This window comes from Oncorhynchus mykiss, chromosome 13 (genome assembly GCF_057628025.1).
Source record: "Oncorhynchus mykiss isolate SJ-2025 chromosome 13, ASM5762802v1, whole genome shotgun sequence".
In the NCBI taxonomy this organism is placed as follows: Eukaryota; Metazoa; Chordata; class Actinopteri; order Salmoniformes; family Salmonidae; genus Oncorhynchus; species Oncorhynchus mykiss.
In genome coordinates, this window is record NC_143034.1 from 58,661,340 (window position 1) to 58,678,312 (window position 16,973).

The 16,973-nt window shown below is 44.2% G+C and overlaps 1 protein-coding gene across 1 annotated transcript; it reads left to right on the top strand.

Annotated features, from left to right (window-relative positions):
- The first annotated feature begins 734 nt into the window (after positions 1-734).
- Positions 735-4,953, top strand: ndua4 (NADH dehydrogenase 1 alpha subcomplex subunit 4). The gene is given in 4 exon segments (NM_001246328.1): positions 735-878; positions 3,957-4,042; positions 4,229-4,289; positions 4,698-4,953. Coding segments are annotated over 4 exon segments (246 nt in total). The 5' UTR covers positions 735-836; the 3' UTR covers positions 4,755-4,953.
- Positions 4,954-16,973: the final 12,020 nt, after the last annotated feature.

Here is a 16,973-nt window from a genome sequence, read left to right on the forward strand (position 1 = left end):
TGGCTTCTTAACGTTTATAGCAGTGGTTATCAACCACAGGGATGGAACGTAAGTCCCAGAAAATAGAGGTTCTGGTGGCAGCTGCAGAGAAATATTTGGGTGTACAAGATTTTACTTCAGAAGAGTTACAAGGTGTGTTGAGTGGTGGTGTCCAGATAGGGTTTTAAATATTGGAATTGGGTATTTAATTTTGTTCCGTAAAGCATAAGGGATAGATAGACCCGAGTATAGTTAGTGGCAGTAATGCAACATATATTGGATGGATGCCAACCGCCGTTAAATCACACCAAAGAAGAAGAACGAGTTGAGGACTCAAGGGCGTGAGGAATCTCCACAGACAGAACAATGAGACAGATATTTCACCGGATGTATAAATGTGAAGCATCCGGTTGGCGTTTCCACTCACTACCAGATATGGTGACGAGGAAGCTAAGTGGCCGGCAGTGGGAGAAGATTGAACGAGATGGACTTTGGCCAAGATTCCGCAAATTTTCTCATCGCTGAAACATTTTATCTCCATACAGGTTTCTGTTTCCAAAACTAGAATCTGTAGACTTTACTCTTTGCCAAAGAAAAATTAAATGCATTGTTTAGAAGGAGTGCAAGGGAGAATGGATCTCACTGGCTCGTGATTTGCTCCCACCTCCTTGCTTGTTCGACCCACTATGATTCGTTCATCTGCTCCCATTGGAAACGACAGACTGGTCTATCTTGGGTTAGTTATAAAAATCATTGATGTCTCTGAAACGCATCTGAAAATACGCTCAGCTACTTCCTGGCAAGGCCCACATTAATCCGGTTATTTCTGTACAATTTGGGAGAAGTAAACCCTCACAATGCTGAGCACAGTTAGCCGGCAACTTAAAAGCCACCCAGCAGTAAGTACATGTGAAATCGGGAAGTTTGCTAAATCGTATAGATGTTTTGGGGGGCGGGGGGATTTGCGTCGTGCTAACGTTAACTTCGAAGCTAACCACATTGCGACTTTTAATACATTACTTGTTTCCCCAAAATGTCGCCTTTTTGTCATGTATTGTTTCGTTTTTGGAAAAAGACTAGATTGAATATAACGATATGGTGTTTGCTGCATTGCTCGTTGATTGACAAGTGATGGCATTTACCACAGACCGAAACGGCCCTGTTTGCTAACTAGTTACCTACTGTAGCCAGTATGGGTTATGTACTTGAAAGGGCAAGGTCTCAAAAATAATTGAACATATAGTTACTGTTATTTACACTTTTTAAGTGGGAGGGAGCGAGCGAGCGTGTTTAGCTAACGTTAGATGGTTAGTTGTTGGAATTGCGACCTGGCAAAAAAGGCCTCAACTCGGTCAAGGACGAGGCGGTTAACCGAGGACATAACGTTACTAGCTATGAAAGCACTTATTTTTTTAAATGACATTTTATTTGGTGTAAATTGGGTAACTGTAGTCTTGGGACTTTGACGAAAGTGATTTTTGGGGGGGAGGAAAGCAATCGAGTTGACTAAATATTTTTTGATTTACCCTCGGTCCTGCCATTATGCTCCTGACGTTGCAGGTAATAGGCTCCACCAGAGGTCGGGAGTATTTTTTTTTTTTTTCATGTGGAGTGCCAATTTACAATTTATCTAACCAGTTATGGTTTTCATGCACATTTTCGTGGAACATTTTAATTTCCATTACAATAACGTATTTGTTTATTGCCAACTAGGTAAAAAATAATCAACATGAAGCCAACAAATAACATTACAAGTAAATAATATCCTGATTAAACTAAATATCATGTAAATCACATTGACTATGCATGAAGGTTTGTTCATTTCATGTTCTTCAATAGCTTTAATCTCTCTACTCTGTCTGCAACGAACTTGAAACATTGTATTAACTGGGTCTGGCCCACAGTTTGAACTGGCAACTATATCAACTCTTCTAGGTCCTCCAGAGTTTAATGAGCTACTGGATCAGAGCATTACTTTTTTATTTTCACGCCGAGGCTCGGTGGTTATCGGAAGTGAGCAAGCTGGAAAGATTTTTCGAATACAGTGAGCAACTAACTATTGTCATTCTCAATGGATGTAAAGTAAACAGACTGTTGACTTGCTGTTTGAGGAAGAGAAAATAAAGACTTTGAGAAGCTCCACAGCTCATTAGTGGTAGTGAGTTAAGACCATCAGAAATACTGTCGGACATCCCCAAATGGGCACATTCATACATTTGCGTGTAGGCCAGGTAGCCTAGATTTACTTCTGTGTAATCAGGTGTGTGTCCTTACTCAACATTGACAAGAGCGCCCCAAACATAATACAATTAATAAATTGACCAAACTTGTAAATGGAATAAAATAAGTGTTGAATAAATTGTGAGATCTGTAAACGTGTCCGCTCCGACAATGAGAATGGTAAACTACTACTAATAATAATATATTTTATTAACTTAAATTACCGTAACCAAACAGATTAGAAATGATTGGAATTAACGTCAAATGTACCACTGGTCATAACTCCCCTTTTCAGGACCCGGTCTTTCAAAGATAATTTGTAAAAATACGTAACTTCACAATGACCGTACTGTGAGACGCCTAAGACAGCACTATAAGGAGACAGGACGGACAGCTGATCGTCCTTGTGGTGGCAGACCACGTGTAACACCTGCACAGGATCGTTACATCCGAACCTCACACCTGCGGGACAGGTACAGGATGGCAACAACTGCCCGAGTTATACCAAGAATGCACAATCCCTCCAGTGCTCAGACTGTCTGCAGTAGGCTAAGGGAGGCAGGAGTGAGGGCTTGTAGGCCTCTTGTAAGGCAGGTCCTCACCAGACATCACCGGCAACAACGTTGCCTATGGGCACAAACCCACCGTCACTGGACCAGACAGGACTGAAAAAAGTCTCAGTGCTCTTCACTGACGAGTCATGGTTTTGTCTCACCAGGGGTGATGGTCGGATTCGTGTTTATCGTGGAAGGAATGAGGGTTACACCGAGGCCTGTACTCTGGAGCGGGACCGATTTTGGAGGGGGAGGGTTCGTCATGGTCTGGGGCAGTGTGTCCCAGCATCGTCTGCCTGCAATGACAAGCTCCGTCTATCTCAACACTGTGCTTTACAGGGAAGACATCCTCCTCCCTCATGTGGTACCCTTCTTGCTGGCTCATCCTGACATGACCCTCCAGCATGACAATGCCACCAGCCATACTGCTCGTTCTGTGTGTGATTTCCTGCAAGACAGGAATGTCAGTGTTCTGCCACAGCCAGCAAAGAGCCCAGATCTCAATCCCATTGATCACGTCTGGGACCTGTTAGATCAGAGGGCTAGGGCCATTTCCCCCAGAAATGTCTGGGAACCTGCAGGTGCCTTGGTGGAAGAGTGGGGTAACATCAAGAACTGGCATATCTGGTGCAGTCCATGAGGAGGAGATGTACTGCAGCTGGTGGCCACACCAGATACTGACCGTTACTTTTGATTTCCCCCCCCAAAAAAAAAGTTTTTTGAAAGAGTGAATGCACACGAATTGGCAGGAGAGAGCAGATTCTGGAGAGATGCGAACCGTATACATCTAAACCACACTTATCTTCACTCAACATTTTTAAAATTATACCTAATACACATTTTCTTCACACATACTGTAGACCTAAGGAATACTCTCTCAAACAGCTTCAGGTCCAAAGCAGTAGCCATTTATGGAAAGCCAATGGAATTTAATTTGTTTTCACATTTTTCTCAAATACCCTCACGGCACCCGTGCCTTGCCGTGCCGATGCTCATCTTAGTGTGATGGACTGTGCCATCCCCAGCGGCCTCCGCAATGGATTAGTCCACTGAGACGGGCACGAATCAGACTGGTGTCTACTGTGCCATTAAAAAAAAAAAATCTATCGACCAGTTGACTGAATGGGGTCAGCCATTTTTCCCTTGATTGCCACCTTACCCTGTCCTCTATTGTTCCCCCTAAATCTTTTCTATTCCCTCCAGCTGGTCCCCCTTTTCATCTTCATCGGTGGTGGGACGGTTATGTCTGGAGCGTATCTCTTGCGCCTGGCAATGGGACCCCATGTCAGGTAAGGGCCCTTGTAGAACACGCTGCTAATAAGGCTCCAGTCCAAATGGAAACCGTCTGAAATGAGAACCGCATAGTAACTGGATTGACCTTGAGTGTTTTAGTCTTAAGTCAGACGTCAATTTCAATGTGCAGGATGGGTATATTGCTATTAGTTAAACGTTTCATTTCAATATTTATGTTGTAGTTGGAATCGCAATGGCAACCCCGAGCCATGGAACAAGACGGAACCCACACAGCAGCACAAGGTAGGTCACTCACTTACAGGATGATCCGTTATGTCTGGATTAATGTATCACGATGGTCAGTGCATTAAACTTGGTCCCTGCCGCACATGGTCTTGAGCAGAGGTTGTACAGCGCAGTGAGGGAACATGTTAATGTAGTGGCTTGAGCCAAAAATGTAATTGAGCTGTCGTCTGATTCCACTCATCCCATAGTAGAATTAATTATACAGTATAATCCTGTTAGTTTAAGTAATCTGATCAACCAATCTAATTGTCAGTTACAACAACAACAAAGCAAGTTTGACACGGACTAAATAACAGACCTGGGAATGATTCAGAAAGTAAAGGCAGGTTTTTGCTTAGAATGTTATTCATCAATATTTGATTTTTGATTTCCTTAAACTTTATTGTTCCTTTATTTAATTCATAGTTTTACTCAGTGAACATGGACTACAGCAAGCTGAAGAAAGAGGGTCCTGACTTCTAAACTCTTCTGCTGGACCAAAGGCTTGAGGAAAAAAAATGACTTCCCTTACACCTCTAACTTGAAACCAGTGGATGCAAAGAGGATAAACTGCACAAGTTCTGTCCCCTTTGACCTTTTAACCATCTTTAAAAAAGAAAAATTCCCTCATACCTCATGGTTGTGCAGCAATAAAGTGAAGGAGTCTTTTTCTCCTGTGTACAGAGGAAATTGTCTTTCTTTGTAGTCGGAGTTTAAAGGGGTTCAGGACTGATTTAATCCTAAAACATGATATTCTGGTACCACATTCTAGTTTGAAATCATGAAGTCAGTCATTTTTGTTAGCCCACACTAGCTTGACTGTCAATATTTTGCTCTTGGTTTTTGCCTCATGCCACCTTTTTGTTGTCCTTGCCCTCGTTTTCCGCCTGGCAGCTCTGTCTGCGTACATGTTTATCATAATACGCTTGACTACGCTCCCGTGTGTAATTTACAGTATGACAACATGCTTGGTCCTGCATATGCTCACCCACAAGTTATCAGATGAGCCCTTGACATGCTTGTGCTGTGTGCCTTTGATAGATCTTCACATGGTCTGACCATCTGTTCAAGGCTGCACTGCACCATTATAGGCCATGTTGTCTGAAGGTCTGCAATCACTCACTGACTAAAACCAGGCAGGTGGGAGTAAAGGATAACAGACAAACTATAAAGGTTGGCCTTGTATTAGCAAACAATAAAGCAATGATAATGTTCCCAAGAGTAATAAACGGAGCAGATAAAACCGGCTTCTCAGGGAGACTGGTGCGGAGGTGTTTCTCCTAGAATGTCATGGCTCTGCCTGATGAGTTTGTGAATGTCATCAGGTCACACTGCGTCTCTCAGGCTGGGAAAACTCTGAAAAGGATGTGCAGCCAACACAACACTGGAAATGTCAAGGATGGCTTCACATTGACATAAAACTCCACATATAAGAACTTCTCCCACCCTCTTAAAGGTTAAAGGGAACAGGCTTTGTCTCCAATACAATTGTTTCAGTTGAGAGATGAAACTGTTTCCTTCACAACTTTAATTTGTTTTACAAAGAACCCCTTTGATTACGCTGAAATATTCCGGTTGTAGAAAACTAATCTGAAGGCTACTTTCTGTGCTTTCAGAGACCACTGTAATTGGGGCCATGAGTATTTTTCTGACCTTGAGACCTCTGCTTAGTCATACAAAATATTGTCACAATATAAAACTGGATATACACTGCTCAAAAAAATAAAGGGAACACTAAAATAACACATCCTAGACCTGAATGAAGGAAATCTAATTAAATACTTGTTTCTTTACATAGTTGAATGTGCTGACAAAATGACACAAATTATCAATGGAAATCAAATTTATCAACCCATGGAGGTCTGGATTTGGAGTCACACTCAAAATTAAAGTGGAAAACCATACTACAGGCTTATCCAACTTTGATGTAATGTCCTTAAAACAAGTCAAAATTAGGCTCAGTAGTGTGTGTGTGGCCTCCACGTGCCTGTATGACCTCCCTACAACGACTGGGCATGCTCCTGATGAGGTGGCGTATGGTCTCCTGAGGGATCTCCTCCCAGACCTGGACTAAAGCATCCGCCAACTCCTGGACAGTCTGTGGTGCAACGTGGCGTTGGTGGATGGAGCAAGACATGATGTCCCAGATGTGCTCAATTGGATTCAGGTCTGGAGAACGAGCGGGCCAGTCCATAGCATTAATGCCTTCCTCTTGCAGGAACTGGTGACACACTCCAGCCACATGAGGTCTTGCATTAGGAGGAACCCAGGGCCAACCGCACCAGCAAATGGTCTCACAAGGGGTCTGAGGATCTCATCTCGGTACCTAATGGCAGTCAGGCTACCTCTGGCGAGCACATGGTGGGCTGTGCGGCCCCCCAAATAAATGCTACACCACACCATGACTGACCGACTGCCAAACCGGTCATGCTGGAGGATGTTGCAGACAGCAGAACATTCTCCACGGCGTCTCCAGACTGTCACGTCTGTCACATGTGCTCAGTGTGAACCTGCTTTCATCTGTGAAGAGCACAGGGCGACAGTGGTGAATTTGCCAATCTTGGTGTTCTCTGGCAAATGCCAAACGTCCTGCACGGTGTTGGGCTGTAAGCACAGCCCCCACCTGTGGACGTCGGGCCCTCATACCACCCTCATGGAGTCTGTTTCTGACCGTTTGAGCAGACACATGCAAATTTGTGGCCTGCTGGAGGTCATTTTGCAGGGCTCTGGCAGTTCTCCTCCTGCTCCTCCTTGCACAAAGGCGGAGGTAGCGGTCCTGCTGCTGGGTTGTTGCCCTCCTACGGCCTCCTCCACGTCTCCTGATGTACTGGCCTGTCTCCTGGTAGCGCCTCCATGCTCTGGACACTACGCTGACAGACACAGCAAACCTTCTTGCCACATCTCGCATTGATGTGCCATCCTGGATGAGCTGCACTACCTGAGCAACTTGTGTGGGTTGTAGACTCCGTCTCATGCTACTACCTGCAGAACCACTCCTTTATTGGGGTGTCTTGCTAATTGCCTATAATTCCACCTGTTGTCTATTCCATTTGCACAACAGCATGTGCAATTTATTGTCAATCAGTGTTGCTTCCTAAGTGGACAGTTTGATTTCACAGAAGTGTGATTGACTTGGAGTTACACTGTGTTGTTTAAGTGTTCCATTTATTTTTTTGAGCAGTGTATATTATTGGTCCTCTTTATTACGTGGGACCTAGAGCTGGAAGAACAGTCAATAGTGAGAAACTGTCTGTGTGCACTGTACAAAGAAAAGTTTGCATGACTTCAAGGGTCCTGGCTCACATTAACCACTGGCCAGCATTGTTACCCTTTTTCACATGACCTCTTGGTCACATCTGCCAGCAACACCAAAGACTAGCAACACACTGTCCATCCAGAATTTACTTTTTGTTTTTATTTAACAAGGCAAGTCAGTTAAGAACAAATTCTTACTTACAATGACAGCCTACCGGGGAACAGTGGGTTAACTGCCTTGTTCAGGGGCAGAACAACAGATTTTTACCTTGTCAACTCCGGGAGTCGATCCAGCAACCTTTTGGTTACTGGCCCAACGCTCTAACCACTTGGCTACCTGCCGCCCCATGTACCGATCTCCTGCTTCATATTTTCTGACAATCTGAGTAGGTACTTGGAATGCTTCCACCACAGTTTGTGTGTGTGCAAGTTTGTATGTGCACACAGGTACTAATGACATATTTACATTAATGTGTACTTTATGCTTTGCAAAGTTTTATACTTTTTTATTTATAGTACCAGTCAAAGGTTTGGACACACCTACTAATTTCAGGGTTTTCATTTATATGTACTATTTGTACGTTGTAAAATAATAGTGAAGACATCAAAACTATGAAATAACACATATGGAATCATGTAGTAACCAAAAAAGTGTTAAACACATCAAAATATATTTGATATTTGAGATTTTCAAAGTAGCCACCCTTTGCCTTGATGACAGCTTTGCACACTCTTGGAATTCAGATTCACCTAGAATGCTCCTTGGTAACTACATTATTTCATATGTGTTATTTCATAGTTTGGATGTCTTCACTATTATTCTACAATTTAGAAAATAATAAAAATAAAGAAAAACCTTTGAATGAGTAGGTGTGTCCAAACTTTTGACTGGTACTGCATGTCTGTACTCGATAGACATTAGCTCTGTCACACAGGCATGTTTAGGTTACATAGCAGTTTAGCCTGGTATAATGTATCACTGGATGGCACTCAGCATTTGATGCCAATCCCAGACACCCAGGCAATCTGAGTCACATGATAATACATGCATGCACACACAGGCCAGCAGGGTTTCAAAACAGCATGAACAATACAGAGATCTGTCTCCATGTTTGGTGAGTAGTGAATCTGAAGGTATTACGAATCGGTGGTTTCACTATTAAACGCAGCAACACTGTGGTCACATAGTTCACATGCCACCAGCCCACTTTCATTAGTTTTCAGATTCAATATACAACAGCAATAATTCTGCAATGCCCCCCTCCCTCCTTTGCTCATTCCCCCAACATCACCGTGGTTCACAGAGTTCAACCGCAATTTCAAATCTGAAGTTAACATGACATTTAGTCTTCTGATATTAATCATGTTTTCTTTGACAATTTATAACCCATTAAGGCATAGAGCCGGGGTTTCTATCTTTACCAGAACAGTCACTGCACTCTCTCTGGCTATATGAATGTTTACCCAGGATCATAGCATTCTTAGTAGAAGGATCCTCTGGTAAATCTGGGATATGAATATCTTATATTAGATATATTTGCAGAGATATTTAGAGATGTAGATGGCGTCAGTGCTCTGTGCTGTGTATTATTATTCGATTAAAACAATGAAGAATTGGAATCATGAGGTGGATTTTAATGATAAACTGTACAGTATATCAAGATTTATTGCACTACAAATTAGGTTTGACAGGCAGCAGGTGACCCCTCACACCTACAGCTGTGCTGTACCAACTCCAGTGTATAATACCAACGACACCCTCACCTGACACGCAGATGTGGTGATGACAGGTGGCAGGGGCTGCTAAAGGGGAAACCAGGCTCATGATTGAGTTACAGGCTGACTGTGCTAAAACCTGATTAAATTAGAGTGATGGATATGCTCATGTGTTGACAGCCCTCTCTGTCTCCAGAACTGTGGTTTCACAGGCACCCTACACACCCAGACCAGAAACAGCTGTAGTTTACCACTCCGTACATGATCACTCTCATAGTCACCCAACACGATTCTTCTAAATACCTGTCTTCCTTTGGCCTAGTTTTGTTCATTCAGTGAGAAAAGGGGCGAGGTTGTGGAGAGGTCATCTTAGCTATATTTTTCCTGTCTAAATAAAAGTTTGGCTCTTTCTCTGCTCCCTTTCTCCCACTGATCACTATCATTCTTCCTCTGCCATCATTTTGTTATCTAATACAACTCAATCATGCACAGACAAACCCATAGGCATATGCACAGAGTGAAGTCAATGCTGTTGTATACCAAGACAATCACATTGATCTTAGGGCTCCTTCACTCCCTCTGACAAAGTGCCATTTGCTGCAGACACCCAGAAAGGTCAGGGCTGTCAATGTAGTTTTGAGGTTTAGATTGAGTAAGGACACTGCAATTTCACAGCCAATTCAAAGGAAATACCATTGGAATGAATCAGGGACTGTGCTGGAGTCTAAAGTGCCTAGTCACTTTGGAAACATTTCCTGATTCTGAAGTTAAATGGCAGCTACTGTCTGTGTGTTATCGACACCTTTACTCAGAGGGGTAAGACACAATAGGAGAATATAGACAACAAAAAACCACAACAGATAAACAAACATCTATAACCAAGTTCTTATCATCCATGGCATCTGTGTGTTATCTAATCTAATCTTTTCTTCAACCGTGGAAAGAAAGCAGGTCAAAATTTAAATAGCTGAAAATAGAACATCTGGCTGGGCCTTGTCAGTCACCGGTGCGTAATGAAATATGGAAATGAGGGCGCTCTTCAAAGAGATGCGGGCCTTCCGTGCCGTCTTGGGTCTCCAGCAGGCCCCTCAACAGCCCTGGTAGAACCCCGCCCCCCTGAAACACATGATGCATTTTCAGGTGCTGTGGCCCGAGCCACCAGCTCTGCCAGCTCGTTAGCGCTTGCAGACTGGCAAGGCTGGCAGGTGGCATCATTAAACTTCAAACCCGCTTTCGACCTGGGGTTCCGCTGCAAGAAGACCGCCCGCTCACACGCTTGCCAGCAGCTGATTAGCACCACACCACCACCCAACACCCAACACACCTTACCCCTCTCTGCTACCATCACCAGCCCAAATAGAAAGCACCCTGTCTCTGGCCAAGCATAATATCTTTATCAATAACACCAGTCTGTCTTCCTTTTGTTTTCCCCAACATCACTCTTCTCTTTTCTTCTCCTCCACTGAAGGCTGACGGCATGTCTTCCCCCTGGCAATTTCCTCTGTGATTGAGTCATGAATGTTAATGGCTGAATTATTTGCTGAAATGGTCTCGTAGGATTCATTTAATGTTCACTGATAATGGAAGGGCTTTGCCTGTCTTGATAATGGTAACTGGTGAGAGAGACGGATCATATGTCTTTGTAGGCAGCCTGACTGTATTTTATTGCCAAATTGTAGAATCATCAATGTATTTTTATATTTTGTGTAGTGATTCAACCTATGGACGACAGGATCCATTTCCACATGTTCTACTTTATTACCACAATATCTAAGAGTGACCAGAAATCCTGTGAGTCTTTCAAACTTCTACTTTCAGATCCACATGATCTCGCCATCCCTTCAGATCCCAACAGGCTGTGTCACTGACCTCCCAGTATGACATGCAAAGCCCCAGAGTGTTGTCAGGGATCTGTGGCCCTCCCATTGGCCCCCCTAGTCAATCTACATAGAACAGTCTGTCACTATAACAGCCAGAGCCCTGAGGAGGTACAGTCTAGAAAGACCCAGTGAGATTCCCTCAGCCCTGTCTCTTAATATAAATCACAGACATTTCAGTTGGAAGTCTTTCTATAATGCTGAGAGGGAGCTTTTGCCAACTGTACCTTTTTAACTGGACAGAAGAAGATGTAATAATGTGCTCCAAAAGCACCCCCGGGAGATGTAAGGACTGCTGTGAGGAGAAACAAGAGTTTTGCTGCTGTAAGACTATAAGAAAAGGGGCCTTACTCATAATTCAGATCTGTAGCTAATGAACACGGACACCCACACAACTGAGGCAGACTCCAGGAGAAACTGGAACAGGACTGAGCCAAAATGTCTTCTGACGAGGAGTGAGACAGATGTAGGTCTAAGGAAGCCCTAGAGTAAAAAATAAACACATTTAGAAATATGTGTAGCTTGTCTCTCCTTCTGCAAGGGAAACAGTTTCCAGTTTTTGGATTGTTATCTTTTATGTCACGTTGTTATCTTGGTACCAGTAATTAGTGTCCAGGGCATGAACACAAACAAATGAGCATGAGGCTAATAGGAAGACTGGTAGATCAAACAACATTTGCTTGTTTATGTCTTACAACACTCCACTCTGTATGGCTGTAGAGATCTTCTCCATTGATTTGCCACATGAGCAGTGGCACAGAGATCACACAGTTACTCTCATCAACTTCACAGCCTTGGGGCTGTGACACAGTCCAGTGAACCCCACTATGCTGTTCCTCCTGAGTCAGGACTGGCTTCTCATCACGTTGTCACACAGTGCACACAGTGCACACACGTACAAAGAAGTCATAGGGGATCACAGACAGAAATTTTCCATTGCCTTATTGCAGGGGACTGCTGGGTATGTTACTGTAGCTCTCAACATGACCGCTGATGAAAATGAATGTACATTCATACACACTCTGTGAGTTTGGGTGAAAAGCATAGGCCTCCGAAGATATTGTCACGACTTCCGCCGAAGTCGGTCCCTCTCCTTGTTCGGGCGGCGTTTGGCGGTCGACGTCACCGGCCTTCTAGCCATCGCCGATCCACTTTTCATTAACCATTTGTTTTGTCTTTGTCTTACACACCTGGTTTCAATTCCCCAATTACCTGTTCATTATTTAACCCTCTGTTCCCCCATGTTTGTTTGTGAGTGATTGTTTCTATGTAGGAAGGTCCGTTATTGTGGGCTCTGTTTTTGTATTACATTTATTATACAGTATGTTGAGTAAAATACGTTTGTCCTGCAGACACAGACTTCCTTACAGATATCGAACACTCCTCTCTAATAGGAGTACATGCAACAGGGTATTCATCTTTATCACAAGTATTTCTCCCTCTGCATTGTTGGGACGGGCCCGTCAGTAAGCATTTCTTTTTTTTCTACCCCCTTTCTCCCCAATGTCATGGTATCCAATTGTTACTATCTTGTCTCTACGGGCTCGGGAGAGACGAAGGTCGAAAGCCATGCGTCCTCCGAATCACAACCCAACCAAGCCGCACTGCTTCTTAACACAGTGCGCATCCAACCCGGAAGCCAGCCACACCAATGTGTCGGAGGAAACACTGTGCACCTGGCGACCTTGGTTCGTGTCCACTGCACCCGGCCCGCCACAGGAGTCGCTGGTGTGCGATGAGACAAGGATATCCCTACCGGCCAAACCCTTCCTAACCCGTAAGACGCTAGGCCAATTGTGCGTCGCCCCACGGACCTCCCGGTCGCGGCCGGCTGCGACAGAGCCTAGGCACGAACCCAGAGTCTCTGGTGGCACAGCTAGCACTGTGATGCAGTGCCCTAGACCACTGCACCACCTGGGAGGCCCTTCAGTAAGCATTTCACTGGTAGTGTACACTTGTTGTCTACAATGCATGTGACAAATAATATGTGATTTGAATTCACAGATTGCTTTGACAAAATAATTGATTTGTTGTTATTTCCTCCACATGGAGGCAGTAGAGTGTGTGTGTGTTTGGCAGCAGAGGTGAGGACTAGGCAGGGTGACCCCTCTCTGTAAGCGGTTGACCCCCGGGGTTTGGCATGGCCACCATGTTCCCCTGGCTGCTGGCCCTCATCCTGAGCAGTCAGAATGGTAGAGCAGCGCTGGGACTGAAGCAGAACCTTCGGACTCCATCTGTCGCCTTCTCCACAGTCACAGCAGAGCAGAGGGAGACAGAGAGAGCCACAGACAGGCGTGCCCACCCCCACCAGCTGCCAGCACTCCCAGCATCTGACTTTCCTTCCTCCTCATCTCCTCTAGTTCTCCTTCCCGCTTAGCCTCATTCTGTTAAAGCTCAAAGTGTCTTCACCCAGGATGTTATTATTTTTGGTGGCTATTTGTGAAAACCTACAATTTCTACATTTGGAGTAAAAGTATCTGTAGAAAGCACCAGATCAGAGGGGAAGTGCTCTTGCTACAGTGAGAATATGAGTGTGTGCAATATATGATGCTGGCCCTAGGGGGCGGCGTCACCTCTTCTACAAGCCAGCCACTGTATTTTAATTATGTGAAGGTCCCAAACACTGCTGGGACACAAGAGTCGTGTTCTGCTACACTGGGACTGGTTTTTGTATTCTGAGCTCAAGTGCTTCCAAATGGTACCACAAGGTTTTCACATTGGGATTCACTATTCACATTCTGTCCTTCCCCTGTCTTACAGCCTACTGCAGAAATGAACCTATGACCTCAGATGTGTTTGACTGAGAGAGAGAAAAAAAACATGACTAATTCTGATACATCTCTGGTGGACCGTTCCCATTTAGTTGCAAATTGATACAGGCTAGAGAGGAATTTTCAAAACAGACAATCAGCCAGACCTGATTAGGCTGTATGTAGCCAATTAACTCAGCCTCAACAGCTACAGACAAATCGGCTTGCTGTAGTTTTTAGTATGTATGCTACCCCGGTCCCCATAACACATTGGACATTCAATATTATGGATGTGTAACTCCATAATATAGCAGATTTAATTTGTCCAAGGTTGATGTTACTTATTGAAAATTGAATCATATGGTCAAAGCAAAAATGTTATGAGACCTGGAGACTTCTAGCATAGTTAAAACCAAAACGTTATGCACAGCTAAAGTGAAAACTCATCAGGAGCTATGCTGGTCATTATAGCTGGAGCCTCGAGGCGATGATATGAAAATGTAAAACAAATAAATAAACTAAACTATTTGCAGAGTTGAGATTATCACAATATAGTATTCATGCTGGCAGTACTTTGATGAGAGACAGGGATATAACCTAGGCCTACATCCAAACCACTGTGCGTAGACTGCTGTTTAGGGTCAGACGCCACACGGGGGCCACGAAATGCACGCTCTCCTAAAACCGGAGAGCTAAACAATAATTTGTCCCTGCAAATATCCTCAGCAATAGCATCCACAATCACGTAGTCCATTAAGCGACACATTGTGACATGGTGCGAATTTGGCGTCTGATTTCTTAGGGCCTCTATTCCCCCAGACAGACCTGGCACTGATTGTGTCCCTGCTGGGTCACTAAACTCAGCGCTTTGTGAAAGCTGCAGGCTATCAATTGCAAGAAGATTGATGGATGTGCAGCAGAGCATTTATTCAATGGCCCAACATGACATTATTTGTTTAAAAATGCCTATGATGTGATGGTCATCCTCATGAAATCATTTAAAACATATGCTTATGCTGAAAGGTGCTTATACCTCTTTTCTAAACTCATTGACCTCTCTTACAGTGACACATATTTGCCTATCCTCCCTGTCCTATTGACACATGGGTGGTTTGATATGCGAGTGAGGTGAAACATTTGAATTTCTACCTTGGTTTGCTCTAACGTCCCGGGAGACGGCAAACGGTTGTGCTGCGGCTCAGCTCACAATCACACTGAAGAAATGGCCAAGCGCGCTATTGGGGCGATTACCGCCTACACCTTTGACTTTCCGCTCTGGGCCTGCTGTGATGCTTCTTCAGACAGTGGTTTTATACACATGCTTCCCCCCTGCCCACACAGAAGAACAACCATCCAACTAAAACCCCATTTCATCATCTCTTTGCGTGAGGATATTGGGCCACATATCAAAGAAGTCTGGTCTTATGTTTAGCCAACTGAAAAGAATATGGTGGATGTGCAACCAACCAGGCTAGCCTAGTACAGCTTGGCTCAGCTTGGTTTGGCTCAGTGGTGTGAAAAGAGTAATAGGCTAAGCAGCAAATGGGAGCGAGTGCTAAATAGTAGCATAGCCATATGCTTTTCTTGTGTTTTCTGTTAGAAATCTGTCTACATAAGTGACATCACTTATTTTCAATGAACATCTCCCTGTGTGTTTTACCTGAGTTGAGTAACAGCTGATGCAGGAATTCTGCTCTGGACCATGCTAATAATTGTAGGTCTATTCCTGATTTGTAAAGCACCAGGCTCGTTAACCATATGAGCCTACTGTATTGCTGCCATATTTGCACAATATAGTGGAGACAAATGCCCCAAATCACCCATATCCGCACTTTCATAGGAAGTCTAATCCCATTGCAAGTTATTGCCTTCATTTGTCTCCCATGTTATCATTACTGTGCATGTGATTGACACTCCCGCGAGAATCTATTTGGCAGGCTCACCTTCTGTTCCTCTCCTGTAATGTGCAAGCCCCGCGTGATGGAAGCTTCTCTCGGGGCCGATGCACCTATCTTCTGATCATCCTTTATCTCTGACTGAACATATTGGATTATTGATTTTGCGAAAAGACTCGGCGTGTCGGGAGTGTGTGGTTGTGAGCGTTCAACAGACCCACATTCCTCTGTTGCAAGTTGATCATAATAACCCTGACATCTATCAACATACAGACACAAAATGGGACATAAAGAGCAGGTTATTTATTATTTATTCCATCGCAGTTTAAATTCCATTCACTATGTAATTGGGCCTATGAAATAGGGGACAGAGCTGTCCATGGTGCTGACATTTCTCACACGCAATATCGAATCTCAGAGAAGTGGCAAAAAGAGATTGAGAGCAGATGATTACGGAAACCCTTCCTTCCAAACCTTACTCTACTCTCTGTGCCGTTGTTGGGTTGACTCGTGGGTGTTTTTTACACAAGGTAGGCACACATATGGCTCCAATGTGGATTAGGCAAAGTGGAGCGAGGTCATTAAACAGAAGTTAATAATCCAATGAAACAACACACACACACACACACACACACACACACACACACACACACACACACACCATCAGAGATGGACCATCTGGAATCTCACTCGTCCTCTGAAGAGATTAATTACTGGACTGTAGCTCCAGCGCCAGCAGCATCCACAGGCAGTCCTCCTCAGCAGTACAGTGGAGGGAGGAGGAGAGGGGAAATCTGGGAAGAGAACACAGACAAAACAGGTAGCACTTTCATGGCTCCTCAGGAGACTGTGTGAATTAGGGCAGTCTGATGGGGAAATCAGCAGGAGGAGGGAAGAGGCTTCAGTCAGGAGGAAGACATCAACTTGGGACATGGATTTTATTGATATTAGTGTGTAAACTCAGTCGTGTTTATGTGAGAGAGGGAAAGAGGCAGAGAGAGAGAGAGAGAGAGATAAAGACAGAGAGTCAGATGGAGCGAGAGATGTAGAGAAAGTGAAAGAGGCAGAGAGAGAGAGTATTTGTCTGCAAAGGCCTCCCCAAGTGGGACGCCTCTCGCTGTTCACTGACGTCAATGGAGCAGTGACATGTGACTCATTAGAGCAGCAGACACATGACTTGTTTGCTAGCTGTTCAGTTTCAAGGCCCCC